This window comes from Bos taurus, chromosome 24 (assembly GCF_002263795.3).
Source record: "Bos taurus isolate L1 Dominette 01449 registration number 42190680 breed Hereford chromosome 24, ARS-UCD2.0, whole genome shotgun sequence".
Lineage (NCBI taxonomy): Eukaryota > Metazoa > Chordata > Mammalia > Artiodactyla > Bovidae > Bos > Bos taurus.
In genome coordinates, this window is record NC_037351.1 from 35,011,508 (window position 1) to 35,032,805 (window position 21,298).

General features: G+C 40.3%; 1 protein-coding gene across 3 annotated transcripts in view; it reads left to right on the forward strand.

The window, feature by feature from the left end:
* The first annotated feature begins 4,074 nt into the window (after window positions 1-4,074).
* ROCK1 (Rho associated coiled-coil containing protein kinase 1) overlaps window positions 4,075-21,298 on the forward strand; it is a 124,702-nt gene continuing 107,478 nt past the window's right edge. For 2 of the 3 annotated variants that reach the window (XM_002697789.7, XM_024984560.2), the window contains exon 1: window positions 4,075-4,985. In XM_002697789.7, the coding sequence (XP_002697835.5) occupies window positions 4,893-4,985 (93 nt within the window). In that variant the 5' untranslated portion in view covers window positions 4,075-4,892. The remainder of the gene's footprint in view (window positions 4,986-21,298) is intronic. The other variant, XM_059881037.1, reaches the window with a different exon arrangement.

The window sequence follows — 21,298 nt, forward strand, 5'->3', positions numbered from 1 at the left end:
ACCCACATTTCCTGCATCTCCTGCACTGCAGGCGGATTCCCCACCGGGGAAACCCTGTCATTCCTTTATAACACTTTATTGTGGACCACTTCCCTGTGTCATGGTTAAGATAAAAAAAAGTATAAAAGGTACGCTCAATATATGTCTATATGCACATTTAACTATGAATATTTTTTTTTGCCTGAAATCCAACTGTTTGGTCATCTCATGCTGAGAAACTATCCCAAAACTTAGTGGCTCAAAGTAGCAACCATTTTCTTATGTGTTCACGATTCTGATGTGTGGGCAGTGTGTGGAGGGATTAGCTTGTCTCTGATCCCTGTGGCATCATCAGGGGCATTACAAATGGCTAGGGCCTGCTGGAATGGCTTGATGTGGGTCAGAAGTCTGGAGTCTCCGTTCTCTATGGATTCCTCAGTTATCTTGCATCTGGTCTTCTTGTGGTTAGTTAGCTTGGGTTTCTTCACACCATGGTGATCTCAGCTTAGCTGGACTTCCCAGAGCACCAAACCGTTAGTTGCCAGGCAAACTCACAAAGTTTAGGCTTGATATTGGCACACTGCCATTTTTGCTGCACTCTGCTGGTTAAAGCAGGTCACAAGGCCCCAGCCCAGATTCAGTGTGGGAGGGGCCTCCAGGAGGGGGTGAATACTGGGAGACAGGGTTCAATGGGGACCTTTCTTGGAGGTTAATTAGTACACCATTATTTGTGAAAGAAATTCTGTGAACATTAAAAGGAATCTATTTCCTACCAAATAACCAAAAGCAAAGGAATGTTGGACTTAATTGTCTTTCACTATATACAAGTCTACACCCAAATCTTTCTACTTTTTCCATGATCTCTCCCAACTATGCCTCACTCAAATTCTTTTAGCACCGCAGTCTCTTCATTAGGTCCTAGCAAGAGTCTCATCTAAATTAAACATTTCCAGATGTTTGAATTCCAAAAAACCAGAAAAATTAAAATATAACTAACTTGATATATTTGCTTAAGCTGCCAACTTTGTAATTTTTCAATTTCCAAGTGAAAACATAAAAAAAATGGTACCATTTCCTGTTATTCTTTCTTCTTAGGGGAAAGTACATTTAGTTTTTTTTTTTTTAAAGTAGCCAAGAGAATTTCAGATTGAAAGATGGTCTTAAAGTAGAACTGCTTACTTTACGAACAAGCCACCAAGGATGGCCACTGGTTCCTGGACCCAGTGTTCAGAAACCTCTAGTCAAGTCACTGTTACCAAATGCCGTCAAGATCCTTTTTATTCACACCTTGCTCTTTTCATTTCACATTTTTCCCTAGGGACTGAAACCACATTGAGTGGGTGCTAAGTCACTTCAGTCTTGTCCGACTCTTTTCGACCCCATGGGCTGTAGCCTGCCAGGCTCTTCTGTCTGTGGGATTCTCCATGCAAGAATACTGGAGTGGGTTGTCATTTCCTTCTCCAGAGGCTCCTCCCAACCCAGGGATGGAACCCGGTTTCTCTTCTGTCCCCTGCACTGACAGGTGGGTTCTTTACTGCTTGTGCCACCTGGGAAGCCACCATATTGATCACTTTGCAAGTTTTATAATGCCCTTTTTATTTGGAATCATTTATCTGTGTGATGTAAACAATACAACTGGAAGATAATACTAGAGCCTCCCTGGTGGCTCAGTTGGTAAATCAGCCTGTAATGTAGGAAATCCAGGTTTGAGCCCTGGGTTGGGAAAATATCCTGGAGAAGAGCATGGTAACCCACTCCAGTAATCTTGCCTGGAGAATCCCATGGAAGAGGAGCCTGGTGGGCTACAGTCCATAGGGTTGCAAAGAGTTAGACATAACTAAAACAACTTAACACACACATACAAACATATTACCTAATAGATGGGATGCACTCAGTATGCATAATCAGTATTATATTCTTAATCTATTTGTACATGGTATCAATAGTTTGCAATTGCATTTAGGATTTTAATATATACTTTAAGCGTGATCTCAAATGTCCACAATGCTTTGAAAAGACTAATGATAATAGAATTTTAAAGTTAGAAAGGAAATTTAATGTCGTATCAGTTCAGTTCAGTTCAGTCGCTCAGTGGTGTCCGACTCTTCGCAACCCCATGAACTGCAGCACGCCAGGCCTCCCTGTCCATCACCAGCTTCCGGAGTTCACTCAGACTCATGTCCATCGAGTCAGTGATGCCATCCAGACATCTCATCCTCTGTTGTCCCCTTCTCCTCCTGCCCACAATCCCTCCCAGCATCAGAGTCTTTTCCAATGAGTCCTAAGTCTATTCTATTACAGGTGAGGACTTCTCTATTAAAAAACAAAAACATTGATACAGAGTCTATCTATCTTATGGTAAAAGACAACTAGTGTGGGGTTACAATAATCAGATAGCCCTGTCGATCAATAAAATATATAGGCCCCACCTATATTTCTAGCAGTTTGGCCAGATGGACTTTCAGTCCAAGTTACATTTATCAGGACCACTCAAGTATTGTCTTAGCTACCAGCATTTTTTCATGTGCTCAAGTGGAAAGCAGCATAATGCTCACCGTTCTGAGAAACAACAAAATTCCTAAGACTACCTAAAAATGGTAATAAAAAAGGACAAGCAGAGTTTAGGAAATTTATTTTAGGGCAACTGCCAGATTTATTTTAAGCTCTATGCTTAAAAATAAATTTAATTCACATGACTGGCTTAAAATACTGGAGCCAAGAAAAGTCACTGCAAAAGCATTTAATGAAATACCTGAAATTTGTTTAATTGTTTGTCTTTTTGTGAGGACTGACTTTTATCTTCATTGATACTGTGGATTTTATAGTTCAATATTTCTTGCATCTAACACAATGCAAACAGAATGCCATTTTTCAAACAATAGTACATTTTCCTAAGCTCTGACACACAGCAGGAAGTTGGTATGCTGCAGTTCAGATGCTGTACAGAGCTTTTTATATAGAAAGACAATTGGTTCGTCTGCAGCCTTTTCCAGTGGAGGATAAAACATCCACATTTTCGATTTTTCGCAGTCCTTTATTTGACCTATGAGTCAAACTGAAGATTGATTGGAAATGAATTAAGGTGGATTTCCTGCTGAAAGTACCTTATCAGTAGGTTAGGTAAGGCGTCTCACCCTCTCCCACAAGTCAATGAAGCAATTGAATTAGGAGGAAAGGCCCATTATTTTCATGTCCTACTTCAGTCTAGTAAACTCACAATTTTAAGTTTCACTGAATGTTTTTAAATCGAAATGGCAGAATTACACATCAAGAAGAAAACTACAGTGGGAGGCTTAATGGTGTAAGGGAACTAGTACGAATAACTTAAAAAATATTGATTTTTTTCCTGAGATTATTTTCCTTTTTTTTTTTTTTTTTAAACTAAACTAAGCTTGACTTCTACTGACTGTATCTTCCGGAGTCCATAGTTTAAAGCTCCCCTGACACACACGCTGAGTTTGGAGGGTTATGTATGTACTACACTGCTTCGTAATTTTCCCATGGAAGCAAAGACGGGTTAAAACGACATGGGGTTCACGGAGGGCTGACGCTGAAGCACTACTGAAGACCAGCCTCCGCTGGTGCTAAAATGTTGGTTCCTGTCGGCGGAGAGGCCTTTAAAAAAAGAAAAAAAAGTATCTCTAAAATAACAATAACAAGCATCCTTTCTTGCCACAACTCTCCCTACCGCTGCAGCCCAGAGGAAGCAGAGCTAGGGCAACGGCCAGGACGCGAGCGAAGGCGGCGGGAGCTCCTCCTCGTGTGGATCACACGTCGCTTCCCGAGCCCTGCGTGGCTGCTCAGAGCCTGCCGGGGCGAGGGCGGTGCCACCCGCCGCACCCAGTCCACCAGTCCCGGCTGCCAGCCTGCCCGCCCGCTAAGCCCCGGGTGCGCCCCGCCTTCCGCCCCCTCCAAGCCCAGCCCGGCCCTGCGGAGGCGCTCAGTGCGCGCGCGCGCGCGCGCGCGGCGCCGGCCCGGTTCCCCTTCCGAACGTCCGCGCCCCGCATGCGCAGTGCGCGCCGGCGGTCTCCGTTTGTTTGAACAGGAAGGCGGACATATTAGTCCCTCACGGCCCCCCTCGCCCCACCCCCCTCCACTCGAGCATTCGCCGCGCGACTCGCCCTTTCCCCAGCCGGGGCCGCAGCGCCTCTCAGAAGCTTCCCCCAGCCGCAGCCGCCGGGACTCGACTCTCGTCTATCCTCGCCGCCCGCTTGCCAGCCCGTCCTCCCCCGAGCCTCCACAGGGCTCCGACCTCGCCCTGCCCCGCCGGACACCGCGGCAGCAGCTCCAGCAGCGCCGGGACAAAATGGGAGAGTGAGGCTGTCCCGTGGGGGACCAGCTCCTGGCCGAGGCGGATCGGGGCGTCGGGCCGGGCCGAGTGGAGCCGGGGATGCGGGGCTAGACCGCCTCTAGCGCCTCAGAGCGGAGCGGGCCCGGCCCGGGGCCCGAGCGGCGGCGGCGGCAGCTGGCACAGCTCCGCGCCCGCCCTTCGCATTCGCCTTTCCTCTTCTCCCTCCCCTGCTGCCCGGAGGAGTCTCCACCCTGCTTCTCTCCCTCTCTCCCCCCTCCTGCCCGTCTCGGCACCGGGAACCCTCCATGGCGAAGGCGGCCGGGGCCCGCTAGGCTGCAGCCCTCCGCCGGAGCGACGGCGCAGTCGGCCGTCGTGAGGAGCTGCCAGGTGGGATGCGACTTTGGGCGTCCGAGCGGCTGTGGGTCGCCGTCGCCCCCGGCCCGGGGTCCGGAGCGCGGAGATCCCCTCAGTGAGGGGGAGGAGGGGGCACCGGGCGCACCTGGTGACCCTGGGGTTCCGGCTTCTCCGCTCCGCGGCCGCGAACCCACCGCCGGAGGAAGTTGGTTGAAATCGCTTTCCGCTGCCGGTGCTGGTACGAGGGTATTGTCACAGCAGCAGCAACATGTCGACTGGCGACAGTTTTGAGACTCGGTTTGAAAAAATCGACAACCTGCTGCGGGATCCCAAATCGGAAGTGAATTCAGATTGTCTGCTGGTGAGTAGCCCTGTTCTCTTGTGCTTGTCTGAGTCTCTGTATTTATTTCCTTCCTCTTGCTCTCAGTCTGGTTATCTGCGAAAGAAAGTTTCAGGTGTACATCATCTTAGAAAACACCGGAACCTGGTGTTTTCCCTGATGAATCTTGGAGTCCCTCTAAAATCTCCTGCCCTGGCCCGGTGTATCATTGGGCTGACTCTGAATTCCCTGAACTTTTAGCTCTGACTCAGTTCATCATCACACAAGAGATACTTATAAAACTCTGTTGCAGGCGTCATGTAAAAAGTTACCACGTCAGAGTTACTACTATGTATGTAGCTTGTTGAACCGCGAGCTTAGTTACGAACTTTCCGATCGGTTTGACAGTGAGGTTGGAAAAGACTGCTTTCCATTTCCATCTGCTTAGCTCCTTAAGGGTTTAATTTTTAGACTTGTGACAATTCTCGATTTTGAGGAAGTAATTTTTGAGCCAAAGTGTCATAGGTGATTTGAGTCAGAGGAACTTTTTGCTGGACTGTTAAGTGTAAAAACCCGAGCTAATGATAGATCATCACCATATTAACTGTTGATTACAAAAGTACTGCACAGATATTTTGTCATAACTGCCTTTTTTGGTGTTGTGCTTTACATGATAGATTTTGTAGCATTCTAAAAAAGTTTTTATGATATGAAAGGCCAAAACACTAAAAAATTCTTCAGTGTTTGATAGCATGAACAGTTATCTATAGATAATTGGAGTTTTAAAATTTTGTCAATTTCCCCTAATACTGTTCGCTACAGTCTATTCGTAAGCAAGTTTTTCCTTTATCAAACAATTAGCAGTTATATAATTATTTTGTTTTTGTCCAAACAAAACCACTTTATCTTTAAAGTTGCAAGGAATATGTACCTAGGTAGTAATTTACAACCTTGTCAGGGAATTAATGTTAGATGTACACAGTATTTGGGAGTAAAGTTAGGTGAACTAAATGACGCTATTCAGAGAAATAATAACCATTTTAACATCTTATCTTGAATCAGGAAAATGTAAGTTAATGTATGAAATTAATATACATTTCAGTTACTCAAAATAGCTGTGTATATATATATATTTTTTAAATGTATGGTTCTACAAGAGAGTTTCTCTCCAAAGCTTTCTAAATGACTCTGAGCATCTTTGACTGAAATAAGAGTTGTGGGTTGTGTATTTGAAATGTCTCACCCACATTATGGATGCTCTTTATATTGAAAAACAAAAAGGAGGGTTGATGCTTAATACAATGGAAAACATTTCATTGAATAAGAGAAGGAATTAGAACATATCTTTCTAGGAAGGATCTCCAGAATTTTTAAGAAGTCTCATTCTTCTTAATACTTACCAAGTTTTTGTATATCTTTGATTTTGCCTGTTTTTTGATATCCTTATTCCATGGAGCAGTGTTACAGGGGAAGTTTAGTATTGAGTTTTGTTTAGTGGTCTTCTAGCCTCTTGTCATAGTTTCATTCGGTGGGAACCTCATAAATTTATTGAAATGTGGAGGATACTGGGAAATGTAAGTCATGAACTCTTTTCTTGAAAATCCTAATCTCATATACAAAAATAAAGCAAAACACAGATTGAGAAAATATGTAGTAAGTTTCAAATGACTGGAATAGGTAATTGGATATTGAAAGGAAGAACTTTTGAGTTGATAGACTTGGAGTATGTTGGATGCTGGATGGATAGGATTTGGGTAGAAGGTACTCAGGGAGTGGAAGATAACATGAATTGAGGGTGGAAACATGACTGGCTGGCACACATTTAGGGGAAGAGAAAGCTAGAAGGATAGATTGGGGTTAGAGCTGGAGGATTTGATTGCTAGGCTAAGGCGTTTAGATGTTTTTCAGAATGTTGTGGCTATTAAGTATTTGTAAATATGATTGTGCCAGGATGAATGAAGAAGGTGAATGTGGTAGCCGTGTGCAGGATGGGTTGTGTGGAGAGAGACTAGAAATGGGGTGAGATTGAACATAGCCCAGAAATGATTGAAGCTCCAAGTTGGGTCATTTGGATGGGGAAGGAGAATTGATGGAATTTGACTGGCAGAGTTGGGGAGAAGGGACAACCAAAAATTAGATGACTGTAAGCCTGGATTATAGGAAGACTGATAAAAACATGGGTGAAACAAGTCAGGTTTGGAAATCACTCGGGAAGAACTGGCAACGGATGAGTTTTAGGTTTGTTGTGTTTGAGGGGGTAGTGGGACGACCACAAAGACACGATCTGTAGACTATTGGAGATGTGAAACTGAGCTCATAGTTAAAGATAACATTTGGAAATCATCTGATAGAGATGCAAGTTGAAACTGATGTAATGATGAAAGGGTGAAAGAGCAAAGAGGCAAAGTGGGCAGGCAGGCAGGGCCTCTCGGAGTTAGGACCCCCAAGTATCTTAGAGCCCACGACCTTAAAGAACAATAGTCAACAGACTTATTCCCCCACCCTCTTCTTTCTGTTTAGTTCCATAATTATTTACTGTTAGCTGTTAAAATTTTATTATATTAATCTGAACTTGGTAAAGATTGAATTTTTCTTTGGAGGCAAAATCCTTTCTCCAGATTTGTAGCGTCTAGCATGAATTTTCTATTTTATGTTTCTTATCAAGGATTCATTCTTCTATTCATTGAACCATTTGGAATGACCTACCAGGCGGCCTCATCTTTTTCAACGAGTCTGTTTTCACTCTTTCCTGTTCGGACTTTGGACATCTGATGTATTGTACTAACAATACCCTTTTTAAATTGATTGACTTTGTTTATTTTTTGGCTTTTGTTGCTTTATTTAGCTGGTACCTATTGAGTAGTATCGGAGAAGGCAATGGCACCCCACTCCAGTACTTTTGCCTGGAAAATCCCATGGACGGAGGAGCCTGGTAGGCTGCAGTCCATGGGGTCGCTAAGAGTCCAGCATGGCTGAGCGTCTTCACTTTCACTTTTCACTTTGATGCATTGGAGAAGGAAATGGCAACCCACTCCAGTATTCTTGCCTGGAGAATCCCAGGGACAGGGGAGCCTAGTGGGCTGCGGTCTATGGGGTTTCACAGAGTCGGATACGACTGAAGCGACTTAGCAGCAGCAGCAGTATGTATTATGTTTATATTATGTATACACATTATGTATTATGTGCCATGTGAACACTGAAGTTCTGATATATTTTTTTATAATCTCAGGAAAAAAAAAGTTGTCAAATTATGTTTCCTTGACTAGATCCCTTCTTCAGAAATGAAAGTTTTGCTTTCAGAAGAAGTTGCTGGCAAAGGGTCTTTTAAACCATCTCACCCACCATGAAAACAGCTTTTTTGTTGAGTGTTAGTGGTTATACGATAATGTAACTGGGAGAAGCGCTGATGAATGATTTCTTCAACCTTATCTTGAACACATAGTTTAAGAACTAGATAAACACATTTTTCATGTTGCAAATGCTAGTAGAGTCTGCAGATACTAAGGTAATATGGTACCCATTCCCTTGTTTATCATAGCATCCAGATTGCTCAGTAATTTGGTTTTCTGTCAGTCAGATTCCTTCCAGTGTCCTAATGGTTCTCTTACTGTCCGTGTAATAGTTTATGATCATCCAAGAGCTGTTTTCCTTTTCCCAACTTGTTTTTAAACTTTAGAATTATTTTATCTAAGGCTTGTTAGCAATTTCTCAAGTTGTTGAATACCTCTGAAAACAGTAAGGGATGGAGTTTAATTAATGTTAATTTTTCTAGAGGGGAAAAATGTCTGTAATTTGTAAATTAAAAAGGAAAAACAAAGCCTGGTGAGTGGGAAGGTTAGGTATATATATTTTTTTCAAGATACATTTATTGAAAATATAGCTATCCGACTGTAGCTTTATTTTTTTTTTTTTAAGTTTTTGACCTTTCCCCCCCTAGTTTTGTTTAGTCAGTGGAGGTGTAGCAATGAGTTGGTGGCATGAAGGGAAGGGAACCAATGATAGTTGAACAGTGCATACATACTAAGTTCCAAGACTGCTGTTCGCTTAGTATGTGTCACTACCGTCTTCCATTAGTCAGTTTTTCAGAATGTAGAAGGCAGGTGTTTCAAGTTTTTGTTTTTGAGTTTTTCCTCTTTAAAGTCTCTCTTTCTGGGCTTTCTTGAACTACTGATTTCCTATTTTTTCATTGCTGACTTCTTTTTCTCTCATCCTCAATCTTGGGTGCCATAATACTTATCTTTCTCTTCTCCTCTCTTGAAGAATTCATCCATTCTTACATCTTTGACTGGTACCATCTCCTTACTCATAATATCCTGGTCTTCATTTTTCAGTCTTTTTGCTGTTTTTGAATCCTAAATACCTGACTGCCTATTTGGCATCTCTACGTGAATGTCATGTTATTACTCAAATTACTAATATTCCAAAAATAAGCTTTGTCCCATGTAACTTACCTGTTAACACTGCTAGTATGCCTATCACTCAATTGGACTTTTGTTGTGTACTTTTAACTTTGACAATCCTAGGTCACACGTTGGATTATTTCAAAAGAGTGTGGCTAGCTTTCCAGATTCTAGATTATTGCTGTATAATCCCTCTATGTGTCCTGCCAGTTGAATTGATCACATTTGGGTTTGTATTACTGTTGGTGGAATGAAAAGACTTTGAGGTCATTGACTCTTTGGGCCTTAAAGCTATATGCTTGCCATTGTTCATAATTTATGAATTAATGAGTGTTACCAATATCTGTTGCATATCCAATTAGTTTCAGTCAGAATGTTTTGATAGTATGTTGCAAGATTAAAAAAAAATTACTTCGTTCATTCAGCAAATCTTTCTGTAGGTTCTAAACCTGGATTCAGATGTAGGCTCTGCCATAGTACTTACCAGATAATTGTTGGTAAATTATTTTAACCTCTCAGAGCTTATTTCATCTTCAGGAAAGTGGGGGGATAATAGTACTAGATTTTCAGAAGGATTAAATAATATAGACAAACCTATCATCACAACATGTTGCATTTAGTTAGCATTTGTTCAGTTCAGTTCAGTCACTCATGAACTGACTCTTGTCCGACTGCGACCCTATGAGTTGCAGCATGCCAGGCCTCCCTGTCCATCACCAACTCCCGGAGTTCACTCAGACTCATGTCCATTGAGTCAGTGATGCCATCCAGCCATCTCATCCTCTGTCGTCCCCTTCTCCTTCTGCCCCCAATCCCTCCCAGCATCAAGGTCTTTTCCAATGAGTCAACTCTTTGCATGAGGTGGCCAAAGTATTGGGAGTTTCAGCTTTATCATCGGTCCTTCCAAAGAACGTCCAGGACTGATCTCCTTTAGGATGGACTGGTTGGATCTCCTTGCAGTCCCAGGGACTCTCAAGAGTCTTCTCCAACACCACAGTTCAAAAGCATCAATTCTTTGTTGCTCAGCTTTCTTCACAGTCCAACTCTCACATCCATAATGACCACAGGAAAAACCATAGCCTTGACTAGACGAACCTTTGTTGGCAAAGTAATGTCTCTGCTTTTGAATATGCTCTCTAGGTTGGTCATAACTTTCCTTCCAAGGAGTAAGCGTCTTTTAATTTCATGGCTGCAGTTAGCATCTGCAGTGATTTTGGAGCTCCCCAAAATAAAGTCTGCCACTGTTTCCCCATCTATTTGCCATGAAATGATGGGACCAGATGCCATGATCTTCGTTTTCTGAATGTTGAGCTTTAAGCCAACTTTTTCACTCCTCTTTCACTTTCATCAAGAGGCTTTTTAGTTCCTCTTCACTTTCTGCCATAAGGGTGGTGTCATCTGCATATCTGAGGTTATTGATATTTCTCCCGGCAATCTTGATTCCAGCTTGTCCTTCTTCCAGCCCAGAGTTTCTCATGATGTACTCTGCATATAAGTGAAATAAGCAGGGTGACAATATACAGCCTTGATGTATTCCTTTTCCTATTTGGAACAAGTCTGTTGTTCCATGTCGAGTTCTAACTGTTGCTTCCTGACCTGAATATAGGTTTCTCAAGAGGCAGGTCAGGTGGTCTGGTATTCCCATCTCTTTCAGTATTTTCCACAGTTTGCTTCTGCTAAGTCGCTTCAGTCATGTCCGACTCTGTGCGACCCCATAGATGGCAGCCCACCAGGCTCCCCCGTCCCTGGGATTCTCCAGGCAAGAACACTTGCCTGGAGAATGGGTTGCCATTTCCTTCTCCAATACATTAAGTGAAAAGTGAAAGTGAAGTTGCTCAGTCGTGTCTGACTCTTCGCAGCCCCATGGACTGCAGCCTACCAGGCTCCTCTGTCCATGAGATTTTCCAGGCAAGAGTATTGGAGTGGGGTGCCATCACCTTCTCCGTTTCCACAGTTTAGCATTTGTTAATTGGTAACTATTATTTTTTGTCATATTTACAGTATTCCTGTTACATGCTAGTTACTGTACTTAGGCTGTAAGTTGATATTTTTTGTGTTGTCTAAGGGCAGAGTAATTTATCTGGCACTTCAAACCATTCTCATAAATTCGTAATCCAGCTCTATTTTATTTGAAGTGTCCAAGCCAATTGTTACTGAAAACGGAGACATTTAGATGAGATTTAGTACAGATGAGGAGGGCTTTTGAAGACTGTTTATTCATTTAGTCATGATTTATAACATTGGCAACTGGTTTGTAGAGATGTAGTTTTCTTACTCTCTTTCTGCATATCTTACACTTTCGCTATTCTGTTAAACAGGCTTTGTACTACAAGAACCCTGTGGGTGTACAGAGAGGTGGCTCAGAGTAACAGCTGAGACATGAATTGGGCCATTCATTAATTTTTTGAGTCAGAAATGTTTTTAATCCAGAAGAAGGAACCACGTATATTTTATAATGAACAAAAGAGTGAATATCCAAATTTTGATTAGATTTTGTATAACTCTACAGTTTTATTTCACAATTACAAGTTTTGATGTTGTTATGTAGTAAAAACTAGAGGTTCTTTATGACATATGACAGAAAGGCCTACGTATCACAGAAGACTACATACAGAGTTCTGTTGCTGAAGATGGTCTGGTAGCTCCCCTTTCCCAATACTATCCCTACTAAGAGATATCCATTTAGTTTAAGTCCAGAACATAGCTGATGAATACCCCACACATGTGTGTACAAGAAGGTGAATAGATACTACTATTTCACAATGACAACATTTTTCAGAAATACCCTGTTAGCATGGTATAGTGAGAAGTACACTGAACTGGAAATTGAGAGCATTCACCTATCCTTGTTTTGCTGTTAACTCGCTGTATAACTAAGTAAATCTTTTTTTGTTACCTGGGTTTCAATTTCCCCAGTGAAGAGTTGGGCTGTGTGTGCATTGCATCTGTAAAATTTTATGTGTTTATTATAATTCCTTAAAAACTTAAAAAGTTGTGTTATTAATTTATTATTAAAAAGGAAAAATTTAAAGTTAAGTGATATGGGGGTAGAAATATAAGAATAGGGACCATCTTTGGTAAGTGCTATTTTTGCAGCTAGTTCTACATAGCCTCAGAAGATCACCCTAAAATAATTTTTGTTATGTTTGGCAGTTATTCTTTTTTGCATTTGTGACTTGTGTCATTATTTTAGGGGATTGTGCTGTTTGAACAGAGAAAGCAGTAATTGTGCTTTTTGAAACAGAGAACACAATAATTGAGTTACTCATTTATTTCCATTAAAATATGTACATGTGCTAGTTTACTTCTCTTATCTCTATGCCCACCCCACCCCCCATTTGGGATTGTGAAATTTAAGAGTACACATTTTCATTTTAGTTTCTAAACAATTCTAAACAATTAGTAGTAGGTTGGGTGTTTAAATTAATGTCCAAAGTTTGGGTCTTAGGTTTGAGGTTTGTCTTGTACTTGTATTTTAAAGTGTAGGCTAACCCATGTCCCCCTCTTTTTTCTATGCTTATTTATTATTTAATTTTAGTTTATTGTTATTCCCAGACTCTTATTTATAGTCTTTATACCATACCTCCTATACTGACTTTTGGCAAGAAATTGAAACTATCTCAGGTTGTTCCCTGGAACTAATTTTGAAATAGTGAACTGCAGTTAACTCTTCTTTTTTCTCTTTGCTGTTATTCATTGATTAATGAGTAATGAATTCATTTATTCAGCAAATGTTTATTTGATGTGTACTGTGTGCGAGGTATTCTGTTAGGCACTGGGGACACCATGGTGAATAAAAACAGAGGGCCCTGCCTTCATAGAACTTACAGTCCCAGGAAAAGGACAAGTTATGAGCAGATATGAGTAGGGTAAGCCTTGAAGGGGAGGTTAAGAGATACGATCATGCCTTTTCTTTAGGGTGGGGTATGCTTAAAGATTTTTGGTGAAGTAGTCTGAATATATAATTTTCAGATACGAGCCTGTAGATTTTGTACTGGATTCCCTTGAGGACTTGTTAAAAATGGAACCTGGGCCTGTGCCCAGACAAACAAAATCAGAATTCTTTGGGGTGAGTCCTAGGATTCTGCATGGGACATGGACTCTTAGACAGTCTCTAGTTTGGAAACTATGGTTGTAGGGAAGGAACATGAATTTTTGTTTTGTTTGGTAATTTTATAAATGAAAAATTTCAAACATTCACAGAAGTGGGGAAAATAGCATAGTGAACCCCCACTACCCAGATTCTGCAATTTTCAAAATTTTGTCACACTTGCTTCATCAAATACCCTTTTTTGTTGCCAAAACATTGTAAAGCAAATTCCAGACATTGTCATTTCACCCTTACATACTTGAATAAACATCTCTTAAATTTTTTTTTCTTATATTAACACAGTGGCCATTATCGAGTCTTAACAAAATGAAAAGCACGTTGGTACCATTAATTCCCAGTTTATATTCAGATTTCTCTGGTTGTCTAAAACAATGTCTGTTTTGCAGTTGTTTTGTTAGAATCTAGATCTGGACAGATTCTATGTGTTACATTTGTTTCCTAGGTCCTTTATTAACAAATCTCTTTTTAATGTAGAGCATTCCCCGCGCCCCACCCCCACCCCATCCCCTGTATCTACCACCCACATTGTCTTGTTGAAAGAACTAGGTCATTGGTACCATGCAATATTTCACATTCTGGATTTTTTTGTTTGTTTTCTTGTCATGTCATTTAACTTGCTTCTATATCATACATATTTCCCGTAAGTTAGATCTAAAAGCTTGATTTAATTATTTCACTGTTTAGTCAGTAGTGTTTTATAGATTGTATTCTCTTTTGCATCACATCAAGAGGCACAAAGTATCTGGCTGACCCACCCTTTAGAATGCTAAGGTTTATCAGTGTGTTCAGGTGGTGACAGCCTGAAATAACTTGCTTTGTAAAAATCCTTTAGTATCCTTTCAGCTAATGGTTCCATCCATTTATAATTTTTAGCTGAAGCAGTTATTCATTAGGGAGAGCAAAATAATGGTTTTCTAATTATATCATTCCTTTCACATTTATTAACTAATTCTTCTGTTAAGAGAACGTAAGGATTTAAGAACTTTTACTCATCGTCTGTAGGGCTGTTTGCTTATCATGATATAGAGTTCATAAAGTACAGGACGAATGCTTCAGCCTTTTTCTTTCTTTCTTTATTTTTACATTTTTATTGGACTATAGTTGATTTATAATGTGTTAGTTCCAGGTGTACAGCAAAGTATGAATCAGATACACATGTCAACTTTTTTTTGTTTTTTAAGATTCTTATAGTCTTTCTCTTTATTTGCCACTTTTCAGAGTATTTTAGAGGTTTAGTGTGCTAGACATGGCACAAATTGGGTATTTAAGGGAAATTAAAGAAAGGGGCTATTTACAAACATACAGACAGTATTTAAGGAAATCAGTAGGAATAGTGGAGTACCCTGGGACAAGAAACACTGGAGAGAGACCTACTACCACCTCTAGGCCTGAAGGGACAAAGGAAGAGAGCAGGAGGGAAGGGTAGCCTTATGGAGGGGGCTTTTTGGCTAGGGATGTGGTTTTAAGTAGAGAAAGAACCAGGGAAATATATCCCCTCCCACCCTATAGTCTCCTACTGTGGGCTCCCTTTACCTGAAAAGCTGGTATACAAAAGAACCCATTGCTCCAGGCAATAAAAAAGTCAAGTGTTAGTTGCTCAGTTGTGTCCAACTCTTTGCGTCCCCATGGACTGTAGCCCACCAGGCTCCTCTGTCCATGGGATGCTTTAGGTAAGAATACTGGAGTGGATTGTCATTCCCTTCTCCAAGGGATCTTCCTGACCCAGGAATTGGAACTCAGGTCTCCTCCATTGCAGGCAGATTCTTTACCATCTGAGCTACCAGGGAAGCCCCTGTTCATAAAGGTCAGCAAATAAGATAGACCCAATGCTTATTTATTTATCTCTCTCTTTTTTTTTGCATTATTGTGTAAACCATTAAAAATGTGTGTGTATATATATATATATATAGATGTGTTTTAGTCAGTTTTTGTCATCTTTGCTGTGCTCAGTTTGTCTTGTCTTTGACTAGTGGAAGCCTCTTTATGTTGACTCCCATGATGTTTGTCTATGATCTTAATAATCTTTGAGGAACTTCCTTGTTTCTTGATGTAATAAGATGCTCAGGCTCATCTTGTACCTTTTTTGCTCCAGACTTGGAAGTCAGCTGTTAGTGGGGAATGATATTCTGACACTCCATCCTGGATGCTAGGAGTACTCATTGCTGAATGGTTGGTGGGTGATAGTGGGGTGGGGTCTGAAATCCTGAATTGTACTCTAGTTGACACTGTAAATTGAAAAACTTGTGTGGCCTCAGACAGCTGATATTTACTCTCTGACCCTTGTTTTTCATTAGGAGTATAATACAAAATTCACTAGTTGAAACCATCTCCAAATTGTTGTTAGATACAAGTTGCTTTAAATTCCCAACCTTATTAAGAAATTGTTTTAGATTTGTCTTCTATCCTTTTTGTTAATTTTTAAAATTGTAATAGTTCTTTAACAATAGGACAAAGAAAATGTTTCTCTGATTTTTATCATCCACTCTTAAAAATATTTACTTGTCTCACCCTAATTGTATTTCCTCTGCTTATTTCTAGTAATGCTTAGTCATGGAGGCAGTGTTGTCTAGTGGTTGAGAGCATGTGCTTTGGAGTCAGATTGTGTGATTTTTAATCCCAGCCAGATCCACCACTTAGTAGCCTTGTGAGTTTCAGTAGAAGTCTTAACTTCCTTAAAACTCAAATCCATACATCATCCTCACATAAGATTAATCATAGACTCTTAATAGAGCTGTTAGGAATATTAAATGTGATAATGCTAGTGCATGTAACGAGTTTTGCTCAGTTCCCAGTATTTAGTAAATGTTGGCTATCATTATCATCATTGTCGTCATTATGTCTTCATAATTTGGGAAAAAAGGACTTCGGTTCCACTGGCATTATTATCTACTGCCCCACTCCACAGACCAAATTTTTACTTAGTTGAGTGATCTTGGACAAGTTATCTCACTTCTTTGAACTTGAATATATTTAATCTGCAAAATGAGAATCATGATAATATTTCTTCATAGGTTTAATCATGAGGATTAAGTGAAATAATTTATTTGCAAGTTCCCTAAGTCCATCCAGGTGTTGATAATAGTTACTCCTTTCTTTGCTATAGTTTTATGTTACAAATTTGATGAAGGATCCACTGTTACAAACACTAGTACTTGGAAACTTGGGAGAAGAGTAGGAGATTCTTTATTTCAAATGTTTCTCAAATCTGCTCTTTGCTTTCTGTTACTGCTGCCCTACTTAAATCCAAATTTTCAACCAATATTCTTGGGTTTAGTGGGACGTCCTCGAAATTTGCCAGTATAGTCCATACCTATGCCTTTCTTTTTCTTAACTTTAGTGCTTTTGGTCATATGGTCTTAGCTTATGTATATACTTAGTCTTAATTCCTACTATTCTCCAAAACAGACTGTATGTTCCAGGTGGATTTTGTCTCCGTCTCCAGCATGAGCCTGATCTTTCCTCCTAGGCCTTCTCTTTCTCTCCTTTTGAGTTCTTTTCAATGTCATCTTGAGTTCTTCTCAATGTGGTCTTTGCCAGTTTTCTCATCTTTGTAGTCTAACATAAGTCACAACTGTGTTACATTGCTATTTTCCCTTTTGAATTTCTATAAATACTTGTAATCTGTCTCAGGTAGTTTAATACTTGATCAAAACTATCTTGTGTGAGTCTGTCTTAAGGTCTTAAGTGTTACTATTCAATTAATATTTGTTGTAAATAGTTATTTGTTGCCCCCCCCCCCCCTTCTGAATGAATTAGTTAGGACTCTTGTCAGTTATACATGATAGCTCTCAACTTCAGTTTTCCTAGGCAAAAAAATTTTTTCTAGAGTCAGGGAACCTGGTCTCATTTAAAGTAAAGGTTCAGTTGAACTTCAGTAAGATTTGAAGCTTGGGCCTCAAATGCAGGCAAGCGTTTATTCTCTTCTTGCTTTGTGTTGTCATTCTCTCTGACAGTAAACTAATGTTAGTCACTTGTAGGGGGTATGTTTGCCCAAAGCACTGGCTTTATATTTAACAACTTCAACTACTGACTGTAAATCTTGGGGTCTCAAACCTAGCGTTCTGGAGCAAAAGATGCATCGATTCAGCTTGGGTCAGGTGCTCACCCCTATGATAAGGATCACATGAGGACTGTGATTGGGGAGGCAGTTCCTGGGAAAAGAACAGTGGGGGAAGGCAGACTCTAACATCGTCTTCTCCCTTTTTCTTTTTCTTTTTTGATCTTGAATTGATTGAACTGTCTTCAACAGCCATTTCCTCAGTCTGTGAAATAGAGTTAAACGATAATTTATTTCAGAGGGTGGTTGTAAACTTTAAATGTGATCATCTGTAAAGCAGGGGTTTGAAACCTCATGAACAAGTTGTGAGAGTAAATGGCTGCCCCTCAGTCCCTTTTGCCCTCGTGTCCTATGCTCCTCTGGTCTGGCCCCAGAGCCTTTTGCCTGTAGGAGTTAATCCTGCCGTTCTAGGTTGTTAGCTGTCTTTTGGCATTACCCGACTCAACCCACTGCCCCATGGCTTTTCTCATCTTTTTGAGTAGAAGAGCATGAAGAAGTTATGTAAATATTTAATATAATTAAATGAATTATTATAATTACAATCTAAATAAAAACAGTAGGCTTATTTTTGTAATTGTGGCATTCAGGCTCAGTCCCTGTGCCTTCCTTGCTTATGGTAGGGGCCAAGTAGCCATTTAATGTAGTGATTGGAGGCTAAAAGGGCCTATGGAGATTCCATTCCTTTTACTAGGAATCTTTATTGTAACACATTGAAAACTCAACCCCAAATAACTTAAATAACAACGGATGTTTCTTGCCTCTGAATAGTTGATTGATAGATTCTAGCTTCAGAAACGTCTTTTTTCTGGGCCCAGGCAGTGTGACTGGGAGCTAGTTTTCTAAATCAGCTAGTTTAGTATTGTCTCCTTTCTTAGATACATAACTCCTTGTGGTTGTAAGGTGCCTGCCACTAGGCTCCATGACTGCCTGTTCAGGTCCAGTGGGAAGAAAAAGTCTTTTCTTCTAACTGATCTCGTGGACTGGATCCTGTGCCTGTATCTTAATCAGTCACAGTGGTCTGAAGAGTGGTATGATGATAAGTATAGGTTTCCACTGTGCTGTAGTCTCAGAACTGGGATAGAGTCAGCTTATCCCAAGATAAGTGTTCGAGTTGCATGAAGGCGAGATGGAAATTTCAGTTTCCAAGATAAAGGGAGATGATGACCTGCTGGGCAGTCCCAAAGAGCAGTAGCTCCTCATTAAGAGAAACCCAAGTTATGATAATTTATTCTTCCTTATCATTTTTGGAAATGCTCTTTTTAAAAAACTAAGTTGTTATCTGACGTTAGAGTTAGAATAAGTATTGTCAGCTAGTTGCCAAAAACCGCCAGCTTAAGACCATAGCTGGGATAGCATTTGGTCCTTTAACGAAAGGATACCTGAATGCTGCTTTGCTTTAATGATATGTCTTTGGGTAACTTAGCGAAAGAATTCCAAATGTCTGTTCATGGATCAACCACATCAAAGCCCAAATAGGGATTCTGATAGTCTTCACCATGGCCTTACCATATGAGAATTGGAGTTGGAAGATGTAGTATGCTCAAGAGGGTCTGGGTGACAGCATAGCCAGGTTTGGGAGAACTGACTCAGTTGCCCAGTAGCTAGACATCAAGCCTCCTGCATATGCTTGTTGATTTGGTCTCTCAAAAGAGATTAGAAGTTTACTGTTCCTATGAGATTAATATTTTTTCCTAAATGAAAACATTTAAGTTGCTTAAATAACTCTTGACCTTCTGAGCTATTATATATTGAGATACTGATGCTCAACATGTAAACTCCATGAGAGCAGGTACCCGATTGTCCAACTCACTGATGGGCCACTAGTTCTGAGAGCAGTGCCTGGCATATTTTTAAGTTTTCAATAAATATTTGTTTGTTGTTGAATTACTGGAAAATATTTTTTGTATGTTTCTGTGATGAAAGCCAGGAATGGCTGACTTGAGGTTAAGAGATAGATGTAATTGGTAATTGATTTAAATCTAAGCTATCTATTTTATCTATTTTAGGGGGATAATATATTTTAAAACTAAAAGTGGTATGTGTAAAGGAATAGGTGGGGTCCGCCACACCCCAGTATCTTTTACTTTTAGATGAAAGACCAAAAGCTAGTGATACTCATTTTTATAACTTTGCACTTTCATTATTTTATTTAATCTTTACAGCAATCCCATGGGCTGGCTGATGCAGATATTAATCTTTATAAATTAAATTAAACCTTAGGAAAGGTAAATGAATTTCCCAACATACAGCATATCATCAGTAAGTGGCAGGCTTTCTGATCCTTACTGTGTAGCATAGTGGAAAGTGCATCAAAGTTGGAGATAACACAGCACCAAGGGAAGTGCTTCCACAGCACTTAGGAGAGTGCTTTGAACACAGAAGGTACAGAGTGAAAAACATTTAAATTGAAAGGTATGGGGGTTGGTAAACAACAGAGTGGGGAAGGTGAGCTATGTAGTAGTAGGGAAAAGATCTTGCCAAGTGTTTATTGACAGTGTTGGAGGGGAAGGTAAGTTGTGTAGTATTTTACTTCAGAAGTAGTTGTCTAGAACTTGATTGGATAAGGGATGGAAGTCAGTTCTTGATCAAAGTGCAATGTATTTATTGCAAGGTTTAGATAACTTTTTGCTAAAACATATCTTTGTTGGATTTGACATGTCTGGAAAGTGTTAGTAGGCAATCCAAGCTATGAAGCATGGCGATTTGAAGTAGAAGAAAATGATTACGATGGTGAAGATTAATGGCACCATCATGCACGGTACTTTGACAGAAGACAGTAATAACGTTTTACTAAATTGGCATGAAATAAGATATAGGATGACTTTGGGAATATGTTAAAAACATTAATATCTGTGTATTTGGTGACAGGATTACTGTCCTGTCACAGAACTGAACATTTATCAGGGGCTGGGGTAGAGGATTGACTTCAGAGAGGTACAAGGGAATACAGGGTGATGGAAGTGTTCTGTATCTTGATTGAAGTTGTGGTGGTGGTTATACAGCTGTTAGTTTGTCAGAATTCACTGAACTCAAACCTAAAAAGGATGGATGAATCTTGCTTTATGTAAATTATTCCTCAATAAACTTGACTTTTTAAAAAAGAAAAAATGCTTATTTGGTGAAAGGATTAGTAGTTCCTGTGACAGAACTAACATTTGTTTGCTACTGTCAGTAATATGGTCTTGGACTATGAAGGTTGTGTCTGTGTATGGCTTCAGTTATATGTATGTATGTGTCACTAAAGCTGAAACTCCAGTACTTTGGCCACCTCATGCGAAGAGTTGACTAATTGGAAAAGACTCTAATGCAGGGAGGGATTGGGGGCAGGAGGAAAAGGGGACGACAGAGGATGAGATGGCTGAATGGCATCACCCACTTGATGGACATGAGTCTGAGTGAACTCCGGGAGTTGGTGATGGACAGGGAGGCGTGGCGTGCTGCGATTCATGGGGTCGCAAAGAGTCGGACATGACTGAGTGACTGAACTGAACTGATGTGTCACTTGGGAAGGACCTGTGCTGACTAAATTTTGAAGTATGATTGAAAAACAACTGATACTATTTGTGGCCAGTGATAAAATTAGGGCTTTTTGGTGAAAATTAGGATTTTGGAAAACCTGTATTTGCTACCGTGTGACAACTTTCCAGTACCTAAAAATTTTTGTCATGTAGTTGGTGGTAACATTAATAAATGTGATTTTTCAATATAGTGTGATGAAATGTATCAACATTTGGAAGAGCTCATAATTTAGTGGGCCAGTATTTTCTAAATTACCAATTATAAAATC